Source organism: Octopus sinensis, linkage group LG17, assembly GCF_006345805.1.
Source record: "Octopus sinensis linkage group LG17, ASM634580v1, whole genome shotgun sequence".
Lineage (NCBI taxonomy): Eukaryota > Metazoa > Mollusca > Cephalopoda > Octopoda > Octopodidae > Octopus > Octopus sinensis.
In genome coordinates, this window is record NC_043013.1 from 3,689,889 (window position 1) to 3,715,112 (window position 25,224).

Consider the following 25,224-nt stretch of genomic DNA (forward strand, 5'->3'; position numbering starts at 1 on the left):
TAGTGTTAGGAACATAAATTGTAACTAAGGTTTGGTGGAAGATTTTAATTAAAACCTTATGAAAACAAGACATTTGTACGACAGAGCCAGAGGCGGTTTCAGCTGGGTTGGTAATGAAAGGGTTAAATGGTACTTATTTTATGAACTCCAGAAGGATGAGAGGCAAAGCCAACCATGGCATGATTTGAACTTAGAATGTAAAAAAAAAGCAGAAGGAATGCTGCTAAGCATTTTGTCCAATATGTTAATCCTTCTGACAGCTCACCACTTTCAATAATTATAATAACCCTTTCTATTAAAAGCATAAGGCTTGAAATTCTGGGGTGAGGGGGAAAGTCGATTCCATCAACCCCAGTATGCAACTGGTACTTATTTTATTGACCCTGAAAGGATGAAAGGCAAAGTCAACCTTGGAAGAATTTGAACTCAGAATGTTGCGAAGCATTTTGTCAACCATGCTAACAATTTTGCTAGCTAGCTGCTTTCAGTAATAATAATAGTACTTTCTACTATAGGTACAAGGCCTGAAATTTTGGGGTTGGGGGCCAGTTGATTACACCAACTCTAGTGCTCAACCGGTACTTATTTCATGAATCTCAAAGGATGAAAGGCAAAGTTGATCTCAGAATTGAAATATAAACAAAATGTTTAACCCTTTAGCATTTAAACCGGCCATATCCAGCCAAAAGTATTCTGCCTGTTTTATGTTCAAAATGGCCGGATCTGGTCTCTCACACCAACCCTACAATATCGTTTTAAAAATTAACAGCTTCCTCATCAAAATCTCATAGCTACAAGATAATGCATGATTAATTCAAAACAATGTGGATAAAAAAGGATTAATTTTGGCAGAATAATGCGAACACTAAAGGGTTGAAAGCATTTTGTCTGGCATGTTAACAATTCTGAATCTAATGCTTTGTATTATTTCCATACACCAGCTTGTTCATGCAAAGTTCGTGACACCACGAGGAGTGTTGGAGAAGAACTGTCTAGTACCAAGAATATCAGCTGGGCCAGATATACATCATTTGATCCTTGGTTCAGAAGGTAAGTGAGGGAAAATAAGATAAATTCCTTTTGTCAAATTCTGTTAAAATAGTCATAAAAATTAGAATACTGGACCAAATGTTTTACAACATTTAATTTCATTTCAGTTATATTGTGAGCTAGAAGTTGATTAGGAAATAAAGTTGATGAATAAATGTTTCATTTTTTATGCCTCTTGGGTTGATCAGTAATGAATATGAGTGTTACAGGTGAAATATCTAAGGATGAAACAAACTCAGAACTCAAATGCAGTCTCAGTTTGAGTAAATACTCTTGTGTGGTTATATTGTGTATCATGTTGTGTACTTGATTGATTCTGTTGAGTGCAGCATAGTATGACAGTCTGTGACTTCCGGTTTGGTTATGTTGTGTAGAGTGAAGGCCTATGGTCTAGCGGTTAGAGTATTTGGCTCACAATTGTAAGGTTGTGAGTTTGATCCCCAGCAGCACATTGTCTCCTTGAGCAAGACACTTTATTTCACATTGCTCCAGTCCACTCAACTGGCAAAAATGAGTAGTACTCATATTTCAAAAGACCAGTGTGTCACATTCTGTGTCATACTGAATCTGCTTAAGAACTACATAGGAGGAATAGCAAAAACATTGCAACCCTGGAAAACTCCACTGATGTCAAAATATTTAGTGTTTCCATTTTTCTATCCTTGCACAGCAAATACTTCCAAAGGGTATGGAGTGCCCAGACATTTACACATTAATTTTATGAGCAGGCTGTTTTGTTGAATGGATCAACTGGAACCCTCATCGTTGTAACTGACAGAGGGCATTATTTATGTTGCTTAGACATTATACTAGCACTATGACCCGGCATTGCCGGGTCATGGTGCTAGTGCATGCATATACAGCTGCATGCGTGCACACATACACGCGAGTACTGTCCAAATCTCTGACCAATCTCATACTGCTAGCTGGCATTCAATTGGCGTATCAAGTTTCGGGCATTTTGATTGGGTTTTGGATAGAAAATTCACAAAAAAGTCGCTTCTATTGAATTTTTAATGGCTTTGCGGGGTGACTGGGGAAATGTAAAGGTGTGCACGATCACCCTTGGACGGTTTTGAATGACCATAGAAAGTGCGAGCCCTCTAACTGAAAAATTGTGGATTTGTATAAAGGACACACACACAGACAGACATTTTGCCGTTTATATATATAGAGATGATGTAAATTATGATAGTCTAGATATGTTACAAAGGGATACTCAAAAGAAACTGGAATTTTGCAATATTATTTTATTCACTTAGCTTTACGTGTTTACACTTTTATCGCCTTCAAAATATTCTCCATTTGAAGCAATGCATTGGTCCAGGTGCCTTTTCCACTATTTGAAACAGTGCTGGAACTCTTGCAAAGTGATGCCTTTTGATGTCTCTGCCATTTTCTTCTGCACCTCTTCTGCATCTGCAAATTCTGTGGCACCAGCTGTCATCACTAGCGATGACCTTTGAAAAAAGGTCCAGATCAACTTCCAACTATTCTTTCAGTTCATGACATGCATTTGGTTGTGACTGCTTTTGATCTTCCGTGAGCTAGTGTGGCAGAAATTTTGCTGCAACTCTTTTCATTTGAAATTCCTCACTCAAAACTTGCCGGCAGGAGCCCCAGGACATACCAGTCATATCAAGAAGTTCGTCAATTGTTCGGTGACAGTCCTCCAAGATCCATTCATAAATTTTCATGATGTTTTTATTCATTTGGGAGATTGACAGTTGTCCTCAATGAGGTTGATCTTCAGGTGACAAGTGACCACTCCTAAAGCATGGAAACTACCCGTAAACTTGTGTTTTGCTCATGGCAGTGTCCTTGTAAGCTGTTTGAAGCATGACAACTGTTTCGGCTGCTGTTTTCCCCAGCAGAAAACAGAATTTCACAGAAGCATGCTGTTCCTTCGTTTCAGCCATCGCAAAAATCAAGCAGGAGAGAAGCACGGCAAAACAAAGATGTACTATGTGGCAGTATGACTTCAGCCTTCACTGCTGCCTGAGGGTCACATCAAGTGGCTTCTAGCAGCAGAAGCCTGAACTACAATGAGCTTGTCCCACAGAGAACATTTCCAGTTCCTTTTGGGTACCTCCTTGCATGTAATTGTTTTGCTATGGTGTGTGGTGTGAAGTGATATAATGGGAATTATGTGTATTTCGTAAGTGATATATTTTCTGTTGTTTAGTCCTCTGTCACCGCAGATTGATTGGGCCTATGATTAAAGGCATTCTAGCCAGGCTTTCCCAGCTTTTATATATCAAGGATTACAGTGTACACTTCATTTTTTAAAAAATAGTAGCGTGTGGTCTAAGGGAAATTTGGCTGCTGTTTCTAGCAGGCTGAACAACTGCATATTTAGTTATGTATACAATATAATATAACGCCTGAGCATAGTATGTAGTCTAGCAGCCTGGGTTTGGTGTGTGCATTGTAGTGTCATAATTTCTAACCCTGAGTAATACCTGATTAGGCATCTATTTTAAAAGATGTTACAGTCATAAACAACTTATATTTTTATATATTAGGGACTTCATTCTCTGGTATCATTCTCTTTTTAAGATGGTAGGGTGTGATATGAGGGAGATTTCGCTGCTCTCTGGATATGTAGTTGTGGCATTCTGGGGATGTATTCAATTTGATGTAAGATTTATGTGGAAGACAAATAATTTCACCAACAAAAAAAAGATTTATGCCCACTTAAGCATGGATGTTCTGTTAGAACAAACTTTACTGTGGTAGATACCTTGTAAGAAACTCCTGTATAGGCTTTTGGTGCAAAATGTATTCTTGTTTACATTGCTAACTGGGGGGACAAATCCCTACCAACTCTAGCACCGAGACCATCAGGTTATGTGATTTCGAGCTTCCTTGGTCTCATCAATGATTGATGCTTGATCGCTAGAGACAGCAGCGACTCACCTCCCCTCCAGCGTATATAGAACACCAGTGCCAGAATAGGCACTGATGTTGTGATTAGCCAATGAGCTTGTTAGAAAATACCTATTAACGACTGAGGCAGTTTTAAAGAAAGATTGTTGGATAATTTTTAATATAATCATTAAACTTTTAATATATTTATATAAATATATATTTATATATTTTGATTCTTTAACTGACAGGAACTATGGGGATAGTCACTGAAGCTATTCTTAAAATTCGACCTTTGCCCCAGTGCAAGAAATATGGTTCTGTAGTTTTTCCAACCTTTGAAGATGGTGTTCACTGTCTGAGAGAGATTGCTAAACAAGTAAGTTGCATTTTAGGTCATTATCATTTCAAATCTGCTGGGTTTTATCTGAACAGATTTCAGTGACAATCACTATCACTGCTACTATACTAGCTGTTGCTACAGTGTTTGATACCATAGTAATAAGTATTGGAGTAGCAGTCACTCTAGCTATCGGCACATGTTGGTTCATTGTTATTAATAAAGAGGAGGCTAAGTTATTATGTGATTTACTGGACTAATAACACTATATTATGTTATGAAGCAGTGATATGCTTGTGTTCAAATATGCTTGTGGCATGTTTGGACTAATAAACAAGCCATTCACTGTGTTTTGTCATGGAGAAAATTTTTCACTGTTGACAATGGCGTAAATACATAATGTTATTGGCCATCATACGGTGACTGAAATAACATAAGAGAATCAGTCTCTCTCATCAGTTTGCAGTGCCCTCTGCCCAGTGTCTGTGACTGAAGAGGAGACAACTGCTCCAAAATGGTGCTTCTTGCTGTCTGGAAAGTGGGTGCTGCAAACTGATCTTGATATATTTACACCTTTGTCAACAGTGAATGACTTGTTTATTAGTCCAAATGTACCACAAGAATACTTGAACTGGTAATAACATTGCACTATATTAATTACGGAGATGTACTTGCATAGCAAGTGACCTGGTCTGAGAGTGTGTGCTGGAACGAAAGCAATTGCAGCGTGGAAGGTGTTTGTAAGCCATTTAAGAAACACACAAAAGCCGTTCGATTCACTTCAACATTTAAGTTTAATTTGTCAAAATATTTTCGTCGCTTTAAGACCGCGACCTGTTCCCTGACAAAAATCCGTGCTGCATCCGTGTGTTTCTTAAATGGCTTACAAACACCTTCCACGCTACTATATTAATTGTTATGTATGTATTTGTGTGTGTGTGTAGGATGGCCTCAGGACACTGAACCTTTCGGAGGAGATGGCAAAAGACTGAGATATATGGTGCCTTGCTGTATTCAAGAAGACTTATCCTCCGTGCCATGTAAGAAGAACTTCTGCCAGTGCCACATTAAAAGCACCCAGCTGTAAAGTGGTTGGCATTTGGAAGGGCATCCAGCTGTAGAAACCAAGTCAAATCAAACTAGAACCTGGTGCAGCTCTCTGCCTTGCTAGCTCTAGTCAAACTGTCCCAACCCATGCCAGCATAGTAAAAGGACATTGAAGAATGATGATGATGATGATGATATAAGTATACCATTGACATTATCATCATTGCTTTCCATGCTTTCATGAGCCAGACAGAGTTTATTGAAGCAGATTTTCCGTGGCCAGATGCCCTTCCTATCACCAACAATCACCAGTTTTCAAGTAAGCCAATATTTCTCCATTGCCTGTCATGCTTTCACAGAATATTGGAAATGAATCACACTGCATGTATGACAGTGACATGAATTTCTTTCTAGTCTTCACAGATCCTCTGCATTCAGACACCATGTCTCACCACCATGTGGTATCTTGTAGTCTGATTTCACTCTGAGAGACAAATTTTTAGTTTCCAAGAGAAGTAATAGTTTCTTGAATGTTCTCCAGCCTATTTTTATTCTGGCTACTATTCTTTCAGAATATTCTCTACTATTAGTTTGGTTACCTTGGTAACAGAAGGTAGCAGCTACTTCTAAGGATCTTCTTGGGTATTTGAGATATTTCCTCAAGTACTTTTAGTGTTTCTTGCTTCTGTGCATCTGCCACATTCAGTTTGCTTTCTGTTAACCTATTTCTTTACTACCCACACGGGGCTAAACACAGAGGGGACAAACAAGGACAGACATAGGTATTAAGTCGATTATATCGACCCCAGTGCATAACTGGTACTTAATTTATTGACCCTGAAAGGATGAAAGGCAAAGTGGACCTCGGCGGAATTTGAACACTGAACGTAACGGCAGACGAAATACGGCGACACATTTCGTCCGGTGTGCCAGCTCACCTTTCTGTTGACCTGCCCATACTTCCACTGTGTCTCTGGAGTGTCCACAGTTTGCATTAGGTGTACCAGATGCAATTCCTTCATATTCCTTATCTGTATATCGAGCAAGACCATTTCCTTGATGGATGCAAAGTCCTGTCTGTTTTCTTACATACTAATACTTTACTCTTTTCTCAGTTAACTTTAAGGCCCATTGATTCCAACTTTCGTTTTCTTATCTAGAATTTCTTCTCTAACTTTTACTACAGATTCAGCTGAGAGAATGAGGTCCTCAACATGAAGGAGTTCCCACTGGCATCTGGTCTTAAACTCTTCGTTATGACCTGGAGGACTATGATAAATAAAAGGGCACTCTGAACTGAGCTCTGGTGAATCTACATACTAAATTCATAGCTGCACTTATTGCTAATTCTCACCTTGCTGATAGTTTCTCTGTACTTGTCTTATATATCTCTCACAAGCCATTTGTCTACTCTTTGGTTCCTAAACAGCCACTAGATCATACAGCAAGGGAGCCTGTTCTCCAAGTTGACAAGCATCCTCCACACTAAGTGCTTCTCCTATAGTTGTCTCACTAGGGAGGTGGCATCAGTAGTACTTCTTCCTGACACAAAACTGAAGTGAATCTCATTGAGGTTAAATCTGTTCTTAATCATCATCATCATCATCTTGCGTCCGCTTTCCATGCTAGCATGGGTTGGACGGTTCAACTGGGATCTGGGAGGCCAGAAGGCTGCACCAGCCCAGTCTGATCTGGCAATGTTTCTACAACTGGATGCCCTTCCTAACGCCAACCACTCTGTGAGTGTAGTGGGTGCTTTTTACGTGCCACCCGCACAGGTGCCAAACGAGGCTGGCAAACGGCCACAATCAGATGGTGCTTTTTATGTGCCACCGGTACGGGGCCCAGGCGAGGCTGGCAACGGCCACGATCGGATGGTGCTTTTTACGTGAAGTTTTTCTGTAACTTTCATGACTTAGTCCAGCAATTTGGCCGGCATCTCTTTTACCCTTCTAATCGTTGAATATGATATTGCTGTGCCAGCTATTGTGTTTGGTAATTTCCTGTATAATCTGACTGTGAGGTGATTAGTCTGTATACTACTTCATTAGACATTTTGAGTATCTCAGCAGTAATTCCTGATGGACCAGGAGCTTTCCCTATCTTCATATCCTTAATTGATTTATCTATCACACTGCTATTTACTCAAATGGCTGGTCCCTTATGTTGGGTCTATACTGGGAGGGCCGTTTTCCTCCCATGAATTTTTCATATTTAAAAGCCTTTTAGAGCATCACTTCTATATCTCTTTCTGTTCAGAATCAGTAAGTGCAGATGTGCTATTATCTATCTGTGCACATGTGTAATCCACATTGTTTTGTTCCTCCCTTATACATTCCTTACAACCCCAAAATACTTCATACCCCTGATTCTCATGCTGAAGAACAATGAAAAATCTCTTACTTTCTACTTCTTCCCTTACTAAGCAGTACACCTGTTATCTACCCAACATGCACACAGGTGTGTGTGTGTGTGTGTATATACGTGTGTATGTAGTATATAGTCATGAGCTACTAATAGTTTCTTATGTTGAAGATATTATCTAGACTGGTTTTAAAACATGTCTAATGTCTCCAAGTAATCTTCAGACTCTGAGCACCTGGCATTTACAAGTTACAAATCAGGCAATAGAAAAAGAGAAGTCATGAGTAAAAGAAACAAGATGAAGGTGGATGCAAAAAGTACCTTTCAGGTGCGATGAAAAAGGACCGAGATTCCTGGTGCCTTGCTGTGCTCTACGGCAAAAGTGTTAAGACTGATCCTTCTGGTGATGTAAAGCACTTGTGGCAGTGCCACATAAAAGCATTTGTGCAGTGCCATGTAAAAGTGCTCATATGGTGCCACGTAAAAGCACCCGTGAGGTGCCATGTAAAAGTGCCCGTGTGGTGCCACGTAAAAGCACCTGTGAGGTGCCATGTAAAAGTGCCTGTGTGGTGCTGTGTAAAAGTGCTCATATGGTGCCATGTAAAAGCACCCGTGTGGTTCCTTGTAAAAATGCCCTTGCAGTTCCACCTAAAAGCACCCAGCACACTCTGTAAAGTGGTTGGCATTAAGAAGGGCATCCAGCCATGGAAACCATGCCAGATCAGACTGGAGTCTGGTGCAGCTCCCCAGCCTGTCAGCTCTGGTCAAACCATCCAACCCATGCCAACATGGACAATGGACGTTGAATGATGATGATGATGATGATGATATATATGTACATATTTGAGTCTCTTGTTTGATATGCCTTTGTCAAGTTCACATCTGTTCCCTTCCCTGTTTTTAATGCCTTCCACTCTCCTTAATATTCATCTCCCTATCACTCATCCGTCCAGTTATTTTCTTATCATTCATTCACAAAGGTAAACAGTCAAGACAAAGAGTGCAATTCGATTGTAATAGCTATTGTATCAGGAGTCTTTCAGATGATATTTATGTTCCACCAGCCACCGCTTAGCATCAAATCTGTTCAATATTTACAATCCATCAACTGTTGCACATGTCACCGTTGTTTGTTTGGTAGACTGAGACTTTCAGAAGTCAGTATTTGAATGCATTATTTGCACAGTTTTGTGCTTTGAACAATTAAAATGTTTAGGCTTCAGAATTTTCTGAAGTATTCTCTTACTCTTTTCAGAGGTGTGCTCCAGCTTCAATTCGTTTGATGGACAATGACCAGTTCCAGTTGGGTGAGTAGAACTGTATAAAATTAGATAAATTGCATATTTCAGAAATGTTATTTTTTTTGCGAAAGTTGGTGTTAAAAAGTGTTCTTCAAATTGGCGATGGCATATTTTCTTTGCTCGTCTGGCCCCCGTGCCGGTGGCACGTAAAAAGCACCATCCGATCGTGGCCGTTTGCCAGCCTCGTCTGGCACCTGTGCAGGTGGCACGTAAAAAACACCCACTACACTCACGGAGTGGTTGGCATTAGGAAGGGCATCCAGCTGTCATCATCATCATTGTTCAACCGTGGTCGAGACAATGGAATTTACTATGTTACGCCAGACTTCACGGTCCATCATAGCATTACGGAGGTCCTGTTGCTGGATGCCTGTATCCCTGGAGATTACATCAGGGTAGGAGAGTGTGCGCCCTCTGGTATTGCGAGTAGATGGCTTCCAGAGGAGAAGAGTAGAAATTACTTCTTTTTCAGCTCTACAACAGTGTCCAGCAAACTGGACTCTCTTACCTTTCACAAGAGATGACACAGGTGGTAGTTTCCCATATATTTGCATTTTGGTTGGATGGCGCTTCCACGAGAGATTTTGAGCTCTCATAAGGAGGCAAGTGTAGGTTCCATCCAACCGCCTCTCAAGCTTCTTTGATAACGTCCAGGTTTCTGAGCCATATAGTAGAATTGGTTCGACTGTGGCTTTGAAGATTTCAAGTTTGAAGTCTCTACTTAGATTTGATGACCAGATCTTATGCATGTCATTACAAGCTGACCAGGCCATACCCTTTCTACATCCAGCTGTAGAAACACTGCCAGATAAGACTGGAGCCTGGTGCAGCCGCCATGGCTTCCCAGACCCCAGTTGAACCGTCCAACCCATGCTAGCATGGAAAATGGACGTTAAACGATGATGATGATTCTAATGGCTTTAGAAACACAGAAGGCAGAATATTTATGAATGAAAAGTCCATAATAGAAGTTCTTAAGGATCCCTCCTCTCAAATATGACAGTCTCAAGTTGTCTGTGATTTATTTCAGTCTTGCATTAATGATACCCTATTTGAGAACAAGCTCTCTATCTCTGCCATTGTAGAATACCTGTACATTAGTAAAAGGTAGCTGAGTGCTTAAGGTGGTGGACAACTTGTCTATGGGTCATGAGTCAAAATTCAATGCTGGTGTTTAATTGTGTCTCCAGAGAGAATGTTGTTCCTACAATTCCGCTATTCACCTAAGCTGTTGGGAGTACAGGCATCTGATCATTTGGTAATGTTACCTGTGATACACTGACTGTTTATCCTTTCCACTTAATTTTATGTATTTGGAGAAAAGCACTAACTTGCAAAGGGTCCCTTGAGTTTCTAAAATCTTTTAATAAACTTTTTTGTGATAAATCCAGGAAAATTTGACCAGAGGTGTTGAGGTTAGATGTGATAACTTTGGATTTTGGAGAGAAAATGACATCTGATTAAAATATGGTGAAATGCAGTATTGTAGTCAGGTCCAATCTATGCTATCATGAAATAATGACATTAAAATGAAATGATGATAATGAATGAAATATGCAAATTATGGTGTAAGTATGTTCTGAGAGTCTATGATCATCTGTTTCTGTGTAGACATCATGTTCTCATTACATTGTTTATTTATTCTTAACAGGTCGTGCTCTGAAACCAGATTCTGGTTCCATCTTTGCTAGTTTTCTAGATGGTATAAAGAAACTTTATATCACTAAACTAAAGGGTTTTCATCCAGAGAAGTTATGTGTAGCGACATTGTTATTTGAAGGTACAAAAGAGGTAAGGGTGTTGAATTTCTAAGTTTGTGTTTTGTTACTATTCTTTTATTCTTTTACTTGTTTCAGTCATTTGACTGCAGCCATGCTGGAGCACTGCCTTAAAGGGTTTTAGTTGAAGAAATCGACACCAGGACTTATTCTTTATAAGCCTAGTACTTGTTTTGTTAGTCTCTTTTGCCAAACCACTAAGTTATGGGGACATAAACACCAACATTGTCAGATGATGGTGACAGGGCAAACACAGACACATACACATAAATACACATATATACAATAAGCTTCTTTCAGTTTCCGTCTACAAAATCTTCTCACAAGGCTTTGGTTGACTCAAGGCTATAGTAAAAGGCAGTTGCCCAAGGTGCCATGCAGTGGGACCGATCCTGTAACCATATGGTTGGGAAGCAAGCTTCTTACCACACAGCCACTTCTGTGGTGTGTTGTGCAACTTATTGGTCTTTTGTCATACTGATATTAGTTTAAAGGGACTGAACAATTTATTTTTGTATGAATTACCAGAATTGTTTGTAGATGCAGTTAAGCAAATTGTTCAATCATGATGTTGGGTTTAACTAGTTTTAAACCATCATCACACATATCTTCATCATTGGTATATCAACTTTTATTGCTTTAGTTTGAAGGAAAAGAGAAACAGGCAGCTTCCATTGACTAAAAGTGGTTTGACTTTCATGGTTCGGTGATAAAATATGTCTGTATATTTTATTGGTTGAGAATTGGAGAGGAATCCATCTTTGTAAACAAAATGATGATGATATTGTTGCAAGTAGCCATTTTTAAATAAGGTGCCAATTTGTGGTAGCTGCCAATATGACGTAATGTCGTATTGCCGAAGAAATATTATTGTCATTTTTCCATTGGTTAATATAACTGCTCCATATAAGGATTCTAAGAATTACTTAAAGGAATATTTGTATGTAATTTCGATTCTTTAACCCTTTAGCATTTAAACTGGCCATATTTGGCCAAAAGTATTCTACCTGTTTTATATTCAAAATGGCCAGATCAGGTCTTTCACACCAACCCTACAATATCGTTTTAAAAATTAACAGCTACCTCATCAAAATCTCAGCTACAAGATAATGCATGATTAGTTCAAAACAATATGGATGAAAAAGCTTTAATTATGGTAGAATAATGTGAACACTAAAGGGTTAAAGTCAAGTTGAGCAGTTATAAAAACCCTGGATTTTGGGAAAAACTTCAGTGTTTGTTGGATGTAACTAAACTCCACGACACTCACTCCTTTGAGACAATATTCAGAATGAGAATGATAACGGTGATGATATTAGTTACACAACTTACACTTCGTTACATGATTTACTCTAAACCTGTATAGTATGGCTTATGTTGCTGCATACGTGTATGGCTATATGGTTTAAGTAGAGAATCCACGTGGATTATTTTGGGAACAGTTCTCTAGTATGGTTTCCTGTTGCCTCTTTCAGTCTCTTTGGATGGAGCTGTATTCAGTATTGCAAATTGGAAAAATATTCTTCAGTTCTACTATTCTTCCTGGCTTTACATGGTACTTATATTTAACCACATGGTCTGCACTATTAAGAGTCATGTGATTTTTAATCTATGACTAGCACTATGACCCAGCAACGTCGGGTCATAGTGGTAGTGCATGCATATACAGCTGCCTGCATGTGCACATACACACGAGTACTGTCCAAATCTCCGACCAATCCCATACAGCTAGCTGGCATTCAGTTGGCGTATCAAGTTTCGGGCATTTTGATTGGGTTTTGGATAGAAAATTCACAAAAATGTCACTTCTATTGATTTTTTAATGGCTTTGCGGGGTGACTGGGGAAATGTAAAGATGTGCACGACCACCCTTGGATGGTTTTGAATGACCATAGAAAGTGCGAGCCTTCTAACTGAAAAATTGTGGATTTGTATAAAGGACACGCACAGACAGACATTTTGCCGTTTATATATAGAGAGATTCTGTAGTCATACAGGATGGGTGCAATATTCACCACATGATCTCATGTCTCTGTATAAAATGCCTGATCAAATAGAATTCAATCAGGTTTAACAACAGCTACCTTTTCTCTCTCTCTATACCATTCTGATCTATGTAAGCTACCTCAAAAAAAATATTCCTGAGATATTTTCTTATAATATGATCTATTTTTATTCAAGTTGAAATTTGTCCTAAACATATCTATAACCAACTTAAAATTTTTTTTATATATTTTGTTTTTATTTGAAAGGAGGTTGCTGCATTAGAGAAACAAGTCTATGCAATCGTTGCCAAATTCCGGTAGGTTTTTTTTTTTTTTCATGAAATTTTGAAATCTTGCTAATTCTTTACAAGATTTTGGAAATTAGAAAATAATATTTATCATTACCCTTCTGTTAGAATTGAATGAAGCTTTCTACTATTTTTTTTTATTGTTTTATTCAATATTGTTTTATTCTATTTAAACAATCTTCAATCCCCGTGTACTGGGAAAACATAAAAAGCTGCAGCAGTTATAGTAGTAGTAGTGATAGCAGCAGCAGTAGTAGTAGTAGTAGTAGTAGCAGCAGTAGTAGTAGTGATAGCAGCAGCAGCAGCAGCAGTAGTAGTAGTAGTAGTAGTAGTAGTAGTAGTAGTAGTAGTGATAGCAGCAGCAGTAGTAGTGATAGCAGTAGTAGTAGTAGTAGCAGCAGTAGTAGTAGTGATAGCAGCAGCAGTAGTAGTAGTAGTAGCAGCAGTAGTAGTAGTAGTAGTAGTAGTAGTATCGGCAGTAGCAGTGGTGACAGTAGAAATCAGTGAAAGAATTTCCAAATTTTATTTTGTCTTAATGTTGGTTTCAAATTTTGGCACAAGGCCAGCAAGTTTGAGAAAGGAGCTAAATCGATTATATCAACCCCCAGTACTCAACTGGTACTTATTTTACTGATCCTGAATGGATGAAAGGCAAAGTCAACCTCGGTGGCATTTGAACTCAGAATGTAAAGACAGATGAAAATGATTCTGCCAACCTGCTGCCTTATCTTGTCTTAATATTGAATCACTAAAATGCAGGTAGATATTTTCTAAGTCCCTGGATCAATAGAGCAAAGATAGAAGAGTTTATCTTTATGTTGTGTATATTTAGTAAGTTAGCATTGTTAACTTACTAAAACGATAGAGATTTAAAGTCAGTACCTCATGCTAATGAAATGTTTGTGCATTAAACAACATACCTGCTGCATCCTCATTTAATGTTAGAGGAATTAGCATTCAGCTTCTGATATAGTGCATTACCAGTAATTGATTACCGAATACTGAAGTTTCAGTCTGTTGGTCAATATCTAACAGTGATGCCCCAGCATGGCTGTGGCCCTCAAGCTGAAACTAGTAAAGAAAATCCTACTGATTCAGTCATTTGTGTAGTTTTTGCTGAAATGTTTTTTAAAGAAAATTCATGTATTTATCATTCTCAGTTGAGTATTTACATCAACTGTTAGAACAAATATTTTCAAAGAAGAAACACTTGGTTGTGTTTATGTTGTCACACCAAAGGCAGGAGAACTGTGTCACTTAAGGATTTTATTGCATTAAGTTTGAAATAGTATCTTTTCCTTTCCCATTGCACATTGACACCTTCACCTTGGGGTGGTTGTGACCCTAAAGGTCATGGCGGGTACATCTAGTATAATAGAAAATACCAAAATTGAGATTCATGGTCTTATAAATCTTTGCAACTGAAGCATCAACTTATCTCTGAAGTATAAAAACTTATTTTCCCCTTGAAATTGATTGATATTACTGATATTCAATGATATTCAATGTTGATAATGTAAAAAGCTTCACTGGCACCTGTGCTGGTGGCACGTGTAAAAGATTCGAGCGAGGTCATTGCCAGTACCGCCTGACTGGCCCTCGTGCCGGTGGCACGTAAATAGCACCCACTACACTCTCAGAGTGGTTGGCGTTAGGAAGGGCATCCAGCTGTAGAAACTCTGCCAGATCAAGATTGGAGCCTGGTGCAGCCATCTGGTTCGGCAGCCCTCAGTCAAAATCGTCCAACCCATGGTAGCATGGAAGGCGGACATTAAATGATGATGATGCTGCTACATGTTTTTCATTTTTTTCCATTCTTCCAGAGGTCTTCCTGGTGGTGCTGACAATGGTGAAAGAGGATACATGATGACTTTTGTCATAGCTTACATCCGGGTAAGTAGCTCTGCTACTCTTTTCTTCTTGCTTTCTTTCTTCTATCTTCTTCAGTTGAGTTTCATTTTTTCTTCAGCTTTTTTTAATCTGTTATCTTCTCTCTTCTGCCTTTTGTCAGTCATTTTAACCCTTTAGTATTTAAACCGGCCATATCCGGCCAAAATATTTAATCTGTTTTATGTTCAAACTGACCAGATCCAGGCTCTCACACCTACCCTACAATGTTGTTCTACATTAAGTAATTACACCATCAAGATCTTGAAGATATGAGATAATGCTTGATTAATTCAAATCAATGGGAATCAATAAGCATTATGTTTGATTGAATAATCTGAACACTAAAGGGTTAAATCTGTTTCAAACATTTTCAAATAGCCTTGCCCTTAATATTAAAAAGAACAAATTTTTCTTTTGCTATCCTTTGTTATCACCATTGTTATTTATTTATTTGTTTATTTCTAGGATCTTGCTTTTGAATATTACATTGTTGCTGAATCATTTGAAACTTCTTGTCCTTGGGACAGGTAAACATAATTTCTATCCATTCTTTCATTCAACAGTTATTCTTTTAATTGTTAGTCTAACGAGGAGATAATTTTCCTTGTACCTATTTTTAGTAAACCACATACAGTTCTTAGGGCAAATGTTTCTTTGCATTTTCTGTCTCTGATGTTACTTGTGGTTAACCCATAAATGCTTATGGTTGGTGATTGGACAACAAGAACCTTGCTCAGCCAATAGGCATTACGTTAGTGTTGTATGAACTGTTTGCAGATTAGTGCCTGGAGAGAAAATATGGGTTCAAAAGAAGTTCTAGAAAGTTGTAACTTTGAATAAGGAACAAAGTAATTAGTACAAGGTTTGGGTCTGGGAGTAAGATAGATATGACAGACAAGAGAGAAAAAGAGACAGATCACTGAGTGGGATTCTTTGAAATTGGAATAGAATCAATGTTCAGAAGAACAAAGAACATTGTAGTAGTAGCATAAGAGACAGAGAGAGGACATAGGTGGATGTTTGGAAGGTTATTGTTTTTCTTCCTAATATCCCCTCAACTAATCTACTATTGTATGATGCTGGAATGTTGTACAAGCATTCTGTATAAATTCACCTTGAAATAGCCCTTTCAACATAACAAGCTTGGGACCTTCAAATGATAGTTGACTGTTTTATATTTTTATTATAAGTTATAATTTAGCTACTATTGTTCTCTTGCATAAAGGGTTTTGTAAATAATCTAGTGGAGATCCTCAGATTTTTCAATTTTAAATAATTAATTAGTAATTAATAAGTCATAATTAACAACATTTTTCTCATCATATATTAGTATTCTGTCTGGCATAGCAAAATTGATATTAGAGTTGGTGCCACATAAAAAGCACTTGTGCCGGCACCATGTATAAAGCACTGTTGCTGGTGCCACATAAAAAGTACCTAGTACACTCTGTAGGGTGGTTGGCATTTGGAAAGACATCCAGTTATAGAAACCAAACCAGAACAGGCAATGGAGTCTGGTGCAGTCCTCAGCCTTACTAGCTCCGGTCAAACCATCCAACCCATGATGACGTTGTTGATGATGATGATATACTGTATTAGGGAAGCTTCTCTCTTCATGCTTACAGCATTTGTAATTCTAAGTGAGCACATGCCATTTCAGAGTAAGAACAGTGATTTCAGTGTGAGTACGTATCACTTCAATGTGAGAATAGCTAAGCTAACTTGATTTAATTATCAAAGATTACATTTTTACATAGAGAAGATGTAGCTGGGAAGACTTTATTCGTCAGTGAATATGCAGTGCTATGATATTATAAAGAAAACAATGGAAAACCACTCTTTGTCGTTGACAGGAAGTGAAACTCTTTAGTAATGAAAAGAGTTATTTTCCCTTGTGCAAGTCATTTACTGTGGAATTATACATTGATAAACTCAATCATTGAGTATGTTGCTTCCAAATCACATTTGCTGAATGATTGGATTTTTGATGTACAGTGCAAGACCTGATTGCTTAAGAGTTCTTATTCTCTGAACAGTGTTTTTTCTGGTTGTACCTAGACAGGCAGCATCATGTAAACATGGAACAAAGAAGACCTCAGTGTCTAAAGTACTTGTCATTAGATCATAAATTATGACCATTGATCAGACTACAAGAGTCTTGACTAACCGATAGGCTTTGACTTGAAGAAAACTTATTAACTAGGCAAGGTTACATTGTTGGCATTGCAAAGGATGAAATGTTTTGACAGAGTATCAGGGAAAGGTTTGTCTCATGTGCTGTTATTATCCACATATGCTGTATAGTATTGGGAAAAGGTTCTAGCAACATGTATTAGTACTGTTCATACATGCTGTGTTGTATTGGGGAAAGCCTTATGCTATAAAACTTCATTTTTGATCTTTTATTCTCTCCTTCATAGAATATAAACATTTGCACATCTCCCTATGGTTTAACTCTTGATACCAAGGTTGCTGATGGATAAAGAGTATTGGCTGCTTAAGAACAAATTTATAAATAATAATATAATAATAATAATAATAATAATGAAATTATTGTATACAGTGCTCAGGTGCACCACAACTTGTCAGAAAGTGCGTATAGAGTATATGCAGTAATGTACAAATGTATGGAAAGCGAACAATGTATGAGTCAGATACATGCCTGCGTGTGTATGGAGGGGAGAAAATCAGGTGTAGTGTTGGAGAATCTCAGAAAGCATGGAAGTTTTGAAGGATGCAGTGCTCCGACAACTAACAACTGATGCCGGCAGTTTGTTCCATGCTTCAGCAACTCTTAGCGTGAAAAAATGTTTCCGAAAGTCATGGGAGCTGTGCTGTTTTCTGACTTTGTAAACATGTCCACGGGTGTTAGATCCACAATAAACATTTGAAACTTATTCATGTATAAATGACAAATGACCAAACCACCTGAAAACACCTCGAGTTCTATGACACAAACTTCCTATTTTAAAGTAACTTAAATTAAAACCTGCCATCAAAATTCCATGTAAATTTATGTTCCAAACACTAGCTTAATAACGACAAAACAACTATTTTGCCAAATTCTTCATTATTTTCACAATTAATTGAAACAAAGTGAGCATTTTTCAACATAAACATGATAACAAAGGGTTAAGCAGCTATAATCTGCCAAGCACTTTCTGTCGTCTAGTTAGTTAATTCTTTCATGGACCACTATGGACCTTAGGGTAGATGTTTAGCTGCAGTTTCCGTTGTTTTAAGTTGATGACAAAAACATCTCCCTCTAGAGGAACCACTCCAATGCACTTTATGTGTGGCAATCATAGCAAGCTGTGTTTGGAACTGTATATATTTTTCTAGTAGTGGTATTCCCTTTTAATCCCTTCATATAATGTAAAAATAGAATAAAAATGTAAATTTATCTTAAAACTTGGGATATTTTAAAGGTCAGTTTCATGGTGTTTAGAAGATGAGAGATAAATCTTGAAATCTTAACAAATCTTAAACTGAAAAATTATAAGCTGATAGTCTCAAACCATAGCCATTTGTTCTTTCACTTTTCCATGCTAGCACAGGTCAGACAAGTACTTAATATTGAAGCATTTTTTACAGCCAGATACTATTTCTGTTGCTAACTCATATCTGTTTTTCAAGTAAAGAAGTTTTCATTCTATTTGCCTTTAAAAGAGCAAGTGGAAAAACTTGTTGGCTGAAAATGCTAACAAACGGGTGCAGGCATGGCTGTGTGGTAAGAAGCTTGCTTCTCAACTTCATGGTTCCAGTCTTCAGTCCCACTGCATGGTACCTTGGGCTAGTGTCTTCTACTATAGCCTCAGGGTGACCAAACTTGTGAGTGGATGTGGTAGACAGAAACTGAAAGGAAGCCTGTCATGTGTGTGTGTGTGGGCAACTGGGAATTCCTGCGGGATAACTTGCTGAGTCCCTTCTAGACCGAATGTAACATGGTAGGGGAATAATACTGTAGACAGGACCACTAGAGCAAAGAAGCAGGCCTGGAAGGCCTAGAAGAGTGGGGCAGCAGGGAACTGTATCAGATAGCCAGAAGGGAAGCTAGGAGACAAGTATATCTAAATTAGGGAGAAACAGAAAAGAAGAAGTTTGCCTTTGTTCAGTGCCATGAGGACCAACGAACTGAAGTATTTCGGATTGCAAGACAATGTGTGAGAGATAATTGTGATGTCATAGGTGAGAAATGTGTCTGTATGGATGATGGTGCACTTGCTTTCAATGAGTCTGCGAAGAAAGAGGCTTGGAGATGCCATTATGAAAGACTGCTGAACGTGGAGAATGAATGGGAGGAGGAAAGTCTGCTAAATGTTGACCCAACAAAGGGACCAGCTATTTGAATTGACAGTACCCTGATAGATAAAGCAATTAAGGATATGAAGACAGGAAAAGCCCCCGGCCCATCGGGAATCACCACTGAAATGCTTAAAATATCCAGCGGTGTGGGTTATGGTCTAGTCACCCGTATTGTAAATCAGGTGGTCAATGAAGGAGTCATACCCAATGACTGGTGTAGCAGCACCATAGTCAACTGCTACAAAGGTATGCCTTAGATAGAAATAATTACAGAGGTATCAAATTGTTGGATCAGGTGATGAAAGTTATAGAGAGAGTCATAGCCCAACTAAGGGAGAGAGTTAGTCTAGATGAGATAGTTAGGGTTTGTGCCAGGTAGAAGCACCACTGATGCTATATTTCTGGTAAGGCAACTGCAGGAGAAATACCTAGCCAAAGATAAACCTCTGTACTTGGCTTTCATTGACTTTGAGAAAGCTTTTGACAGAGTCCCCCGATCCCTTATCTGGTGGTCAATGCAGAAACTAGGGGTAGACAAGTGATTGGTAGAGCTGTACAAGCCTTGTACAGGGACACTATCCGTAGGGTGAGGGTGGGCAATGAGTACAGCAAAGAATTCAGGGTACAAATAGGGGTTCATCAAGGATCGGTGCTCAGCCCCCTCTTGTTCATCATAGTCCTCCAGGCAATAACAGAGGAATTCAAGACAGGCTATTCCTGGGAGCTCCTCTATACTGATGACTTTGCTCTTATAGCTGAATCACTACCTGAACTAGAGAAGAAATTCCAGGTATGGGAACAAGGTCTAGAATCAAAGGGCCTTAGAGTTAACCTAGTGAAAACCAAAGTCATTAAGTAAGAAGGGAGACAAATCACAAATCCCCTCAATCTGTAGAAAAGGTGTAGGTAGAAACTCCATAAAATGTACCCAGTATAAGCTTTGGACACACAAAAGGTACAGCAACATAATAGGAAGGTTGACAGAGAAACTATCCATTGTATGTAGGAGGTGTACAGGCACAATAAATGCTGTGTGTGTGTGGAAAATAGACTCCATTAACTGCCAGGGGGGCAAGCTAGAGGTAGAAGATAGCTTCCGGTAACTAGGTGACGAGGTTAGCAGCAGAGGTGGATGTTCCGAAAGCGTAGCTGTGAGAATAAGATTAGGTTGGGCAAAGTTCAGAGAGCTCCTACCCCCGTTGGCAACAAAGGACCTCTCTCTCAGAGTCAAAGGTAGATTGTTTGATGCCTGTGTGCGAACAGCAATGTTGCATGGCAGTGAAACATGGGCTATAACAGCTGAGGACATGCGTAGGCTTGAGAGAAATGAAGCCAGTATGCTTTGTTGGATGTACAGTGCCAGCATGCATGTTCAACAGAGCGTAAGCATCTTGAGAGAAAAGTCAGGCATAAGAGGAACCAGATGTAGTGTGCAAGGGAGGCGACTGAGCTGGTGGTGAGCTGGCAGAAGGGTTAGCTCGCCGGGCAAAATGCATAGCCGTATTTCGTCTGCCATTACGTTCTGAGTTCAAATTTCGCTGAGGTTGACTTTGCCTTTCATCCTTTCGGGGTTGATAAATTAAGTACCAGTTACGTACTGGGGTCGATATAATTGACTTAATTCGTCTGTCTGTGCTTGTTTGTCTCCTCTGTGTTTAGTCCCTTGTGGGTACTAAAGAAAGAGGTATAGTCATGTGATGCGTATGGACGAGGACAGCTGTGTAAAGAAGTGCTGATTTTTAACTGTGGAGGGAACCTGTGGTAGAGGTAGACCCAGGAAGACATGACACAACCATATCTGTGCCATGCATGTATTTATTGTATGTTTGAGTTGTGTGTGATGGAGAGAACGAACCCATGACTGGGTGGAGTTAGTGTGTTAAGATACTTTGAGTTGATGTAGATATGTGGTGTGTGTGTTTTGAGTATAGTCCTACTTGTCAGGGTGTCATGTCTAAACATTTCGTGGTGAGGTTGTATTAAAATATGAAAACTCAAGCAAAAGATAACAGGAAGAAAAGTAAATGTTTATTATTTTTTTCATCTAATTGTAGAGTAATTGACCTTTGCCGTAATGTCAAGCATCGAGTGTACAAAGAGTGCAAAGAGAGAGGAATACAGTGGCCTCCTTATATAACATGTCGGTGAGTATCCCTGCTACTTCTCTCATTCAGTATTGATAAGCTTACATCTATAATTTCTTTCTTTCTTTTACTTGTTTCAGTCATTTGACTATGGCCATGCTGGAGCACCGCCTTTAGTTGAGCAAATCGACCCCAGGACTTATTCTTTGTAAGCCCAGTACTTATTCTATCGGTCTCTTTTGCCGAACCCGCTAAATTACGGAGACATGAACACACCAGCATCGGTTGTCAAGCGATTTTGGGGGGACAAACACAGACACACACACACACACACACACATATATACATACATATATATGACAGGCTTCCTTCAGTTTCCGTCTACCAAATCCACTCACAAGGCTTTGGTTGGCCCGAAGCTATAGTAGAAGACACTTGCCCAAAGTGCCACGCAGTGGGACTGAACCCGGATCCATGTGGTTGGTAAGCAAGCTACTTACCACAAATCGACTCCTTCACCTGTACATTTGTTAGAAAAATCCCTTGATCTGTTGGCCTCTGTCAAACTCTGGACGAGCAGTTGGTACTGGCTACAACGTTTGTAATATATAAACACACTATGCCCTTTTTTTGTTCTAATAGTTTAGTTGACCTTCATCAATTGTTTAAGATGTTGAGATTGATGCAGTTTGGTAGTTGTCAATTGCTGAAAGAGAAACGTAGGTGAAGAGGGAATTCTAGAGTTCTGATGCTCTGGGAGGAGACTTGGGGAAAAAAGTTTTATGCAGGTTCTGAGGGAAGTGGGGGAGATAGTATGAGTGCAAGAAAATAACATTAGAATAATGCATTTTGCACCAAAAGCCAGTATGAGAGGTTCTCTCATGGTATCTACCACAGTATAGTTTGTTCTAACAGAACATCCACATTTAAGTGGGGATAAATATTAAAAGTGTCCCATTATCATCGTAGAATAATTCATCATTTAAGGGCTGTTAGACAGATCTACAATATAGCATTGTTTTCTTGTTACTCTTTATCTCATTTATGAGATAAATGTTGAGGCAAGTGAAAATCGAAATCGATCAACATCAATGGAATTTCTAGCTGTGATACCAGTGCTGGTGGCACGTAAGAGAACTATCCGAACGTGGCCTGATTGGCCTCCGTGCCGGTGGCACGTAAAAAGCACCATCCGATCGTGGCCGTTTGCCAGCCTCGTCTGGCACATGTGCCAGTGGCACGTAAAAAGCACCCACTACACTCACGGAGTGGTTGGCGTTAGGAAGGGCATCCAGCCGTAGAAGCATTGCCAAATCAGACTGGAGCCTGGTGCAGCCTTCTGGCTTCCCAGACCCCAGTTGAACCGTCCAACCCATGCTAGCATGGAAAGCGGACGCTAAATGATGATGATGATGATGATGAGACTACAAAAGCGATGAAACAATATTGTAATTCAACTCAGCATTGCCCAAACCACACCTATCTCATTAGGGCAGGTGCAACAATCCTCCTCCCACCCGATTGCTTTTTCTTCACACTTACATACCACAATTATTTGGCAAACAGTTTCCCACCTTTTCTCACCCACCTGCTAATCATCATCGTAAACCACATCCTTGTCAATAAAGGAAACAAAATGACTTTTACAAACTTCAAAAATGTAGAAACAGAACCGAGAATTTTAGATTCCAGCAACTTGACAGTAATTAACAAATTAACTATCGTTACATACATTCAACAAAAAATTACAGATACAGCTAAAAAAAAAAAATCGTATCCCACAAAACAACATTAGAAATACAATCATATTCACATACAGAAATAACCAACTTCACAAAATTGATAGAAAATATATAAAGCTTAAACGCAATATACCAAAAACTACAGATAACTGAAATAAAGTCAACATCGAACAACTAAACAAACAAATAACAATAACAAAAGTAATAAATTATAGGAAAACAGAAAACTGGCAAACATCTATAGTGAATAGACTCTACAAAACCATCAGTAAAATACTATAATAGAGTTATTTGTGTGATATTTATGACAAATTATGGATCTTTTCGGTTTGAACGGCAGTTTTTAACATAATTTCTAGGTAACTAAAAAATTTTAAACTTCGTATACTGTAGAATGTGTTTATAAAACATCTTTTTCTCTTGGCTTTATTGAGAAAATTCTATAGTTTGTAAGATATTTGTTGTCTTTTTTCTTCAATTTCTGCAATTTCAACCAATCACTGACGTCTATTGAGGTAAAATACATTCTGTGCAGTATGAATATGTGCCTTGTTTAAGAAACAGATTGGGTTTATTTACATTTCTGAAGAAAAAAATATACCCTTCCCCCCATCCCTAACCCTAACCCATATTGAAATGCAATAGATCGATACTAGGGTCATAATTATGGGTGACAATTTCATATGACACCGCTAGAAAAAACTGTTGTTCAAACCGAAAAGATCCCAAATTTTTCGTCACTGTTTAGTGGATGTTGACAGTTATTCCCCTTTGTGCAGGAAGTTCTGTTCACTGCTGTAACTGTTAATGTTTAGATATCAAGTTTACACTGACATCAATGTTAGATATCAACTCTTGTAAAAAAAAAGGTACAGCTGAGTTAGAATAATTGATTTGTCTCTTATGCCTGGTACAATATCAAGAAACTTAACCACTAGTACATTTATTTCACAATATTTAGCAGCATCTACAATAAAAACAGTCACATGACATCATTCCATGTCACTTAACTACTTCATATAATATACCTATATGGCAACATTAGACAAGCACCCTGATCAGATTTTTCTCAAAACCGAACTCCTGGTAACCATATGAAAAAGACAAGAACAGAAGACAAAAATATCCATTGTCCATCCAAAATAGGATTTTGATTCCTTCATTGCATCTGACACTCAAGAAGGAAAGCTAAAATTTCAAAAGCCTCAAGACCAAGCAAAATCATAAAACATTCACCTAAAACACTGAAGGTTTGAAAGAACCACTGCTGTCAGCTACCTCTGCTAGTATCTGTATCAACATTGTAAAATTCTCAGATCCTGGAAGCTGATCAAAATTTTCTTAATTTTGAACTACACTGAAAATTGAAGTGATGTAACATCGTACAGATGCATCAACCATCTCTGCACGTTCTTAAAACTTCTAGAAAGACTAACCCATTACATCACATATCCATACATATTGTTCTGTACAAACGACACAAATTCACTCTGCTATACTGAATCCCCAATGCAGAAAATACATATTGTCTTCAATAAAAGAAAAAAAGAGAAAACTCACTTGTATATTTGTATCATTCATCATCACCACCACCACCACCACCACCATCATCATTTAGCATCCGTTTTCTATGCTGGCATGGGTTAGAGTCTAACTGTTATATAGTTTGATTGGGATTAGTAAGCTAGAGAGGTGTACCAGGCTCTTGTCTGGTTTGGCCTGGTTTCTACGGCTGGATGTCCTCGGGCTCCAGTCAGGACAGACATGGTCCATGATGGATCTGATGTTTTGTTTGTATACCATTATTGTTGTTTCTTTGGTGACTTGTGATTGCTCTAAGTATATTTGGCTGTCACTTTGCTTTCCTTTATTATGTGTCACTGGCATGGTTGCCCTTTTACATGTCACTGGTCAGAGCAAGCATAGAGGCTCACTCCTTGGTTCGTATTGTGTCGCTATATGAGGATTACTTAAATGTATGGCCATATGGTGGCTACTTCAATTGTTGTTCTTCTGTAACCCCAGATCTGCCCTGATTAAGCAGTCCTGGTACACTCAAGATGCTGTCATTGTATAGCCCCAAGTCATCCTAATCCAATAGTCCTAGGCACAAAAGTACTCAGCCAAATAATGAGGTCTGATAATAGATTTATTTCTCTACC

General features: G+C 38.7%; 1 protein-coding gene across 1 annotated transcript in view; it reads left to right on the forward strand.

Annotated features, from left to right (window-relative positions):
- LOC115220994 (alkyldihydroxyacetonephosphate synthase, peroxisomal) overlaps positions 1-25,224 on the forward strand; it is a 70,937-nt gene that overhangs the window by 37,093 nt on the left and 8,620 nt on the right. The window contains exons 10-17 of the mRNA XM_029791212.2: positions 942-1,050; positions 4,170-4,297; positions 8,925-8,976; positions 10,622-10,761; positions 13,001-13,050; positions 14,865-14,934; positions 15,397-15,458; positions 21,291-21,380. Coding sequence (XP_029647072.1) covers positions 942-1,050; positions 4,170-4,297; positions 8,925-8,976; positions 10,622-10,761; positions 13,001-13,050; positions 14,865-14,934; positions 15,397-15,458; positions 21,291-21,380 — 701 coding nt within the window. The remainder of the gene's footprint in view (positions 1-941; positions 1,051-4,169; positions 4,298-8,924; positions 8,977-10,621; positions 10,762-13,000; positions 13,051-14,864; positions 14,935-15,396; positions 15,459-21,290; positions 21,381-25,224) is intronic.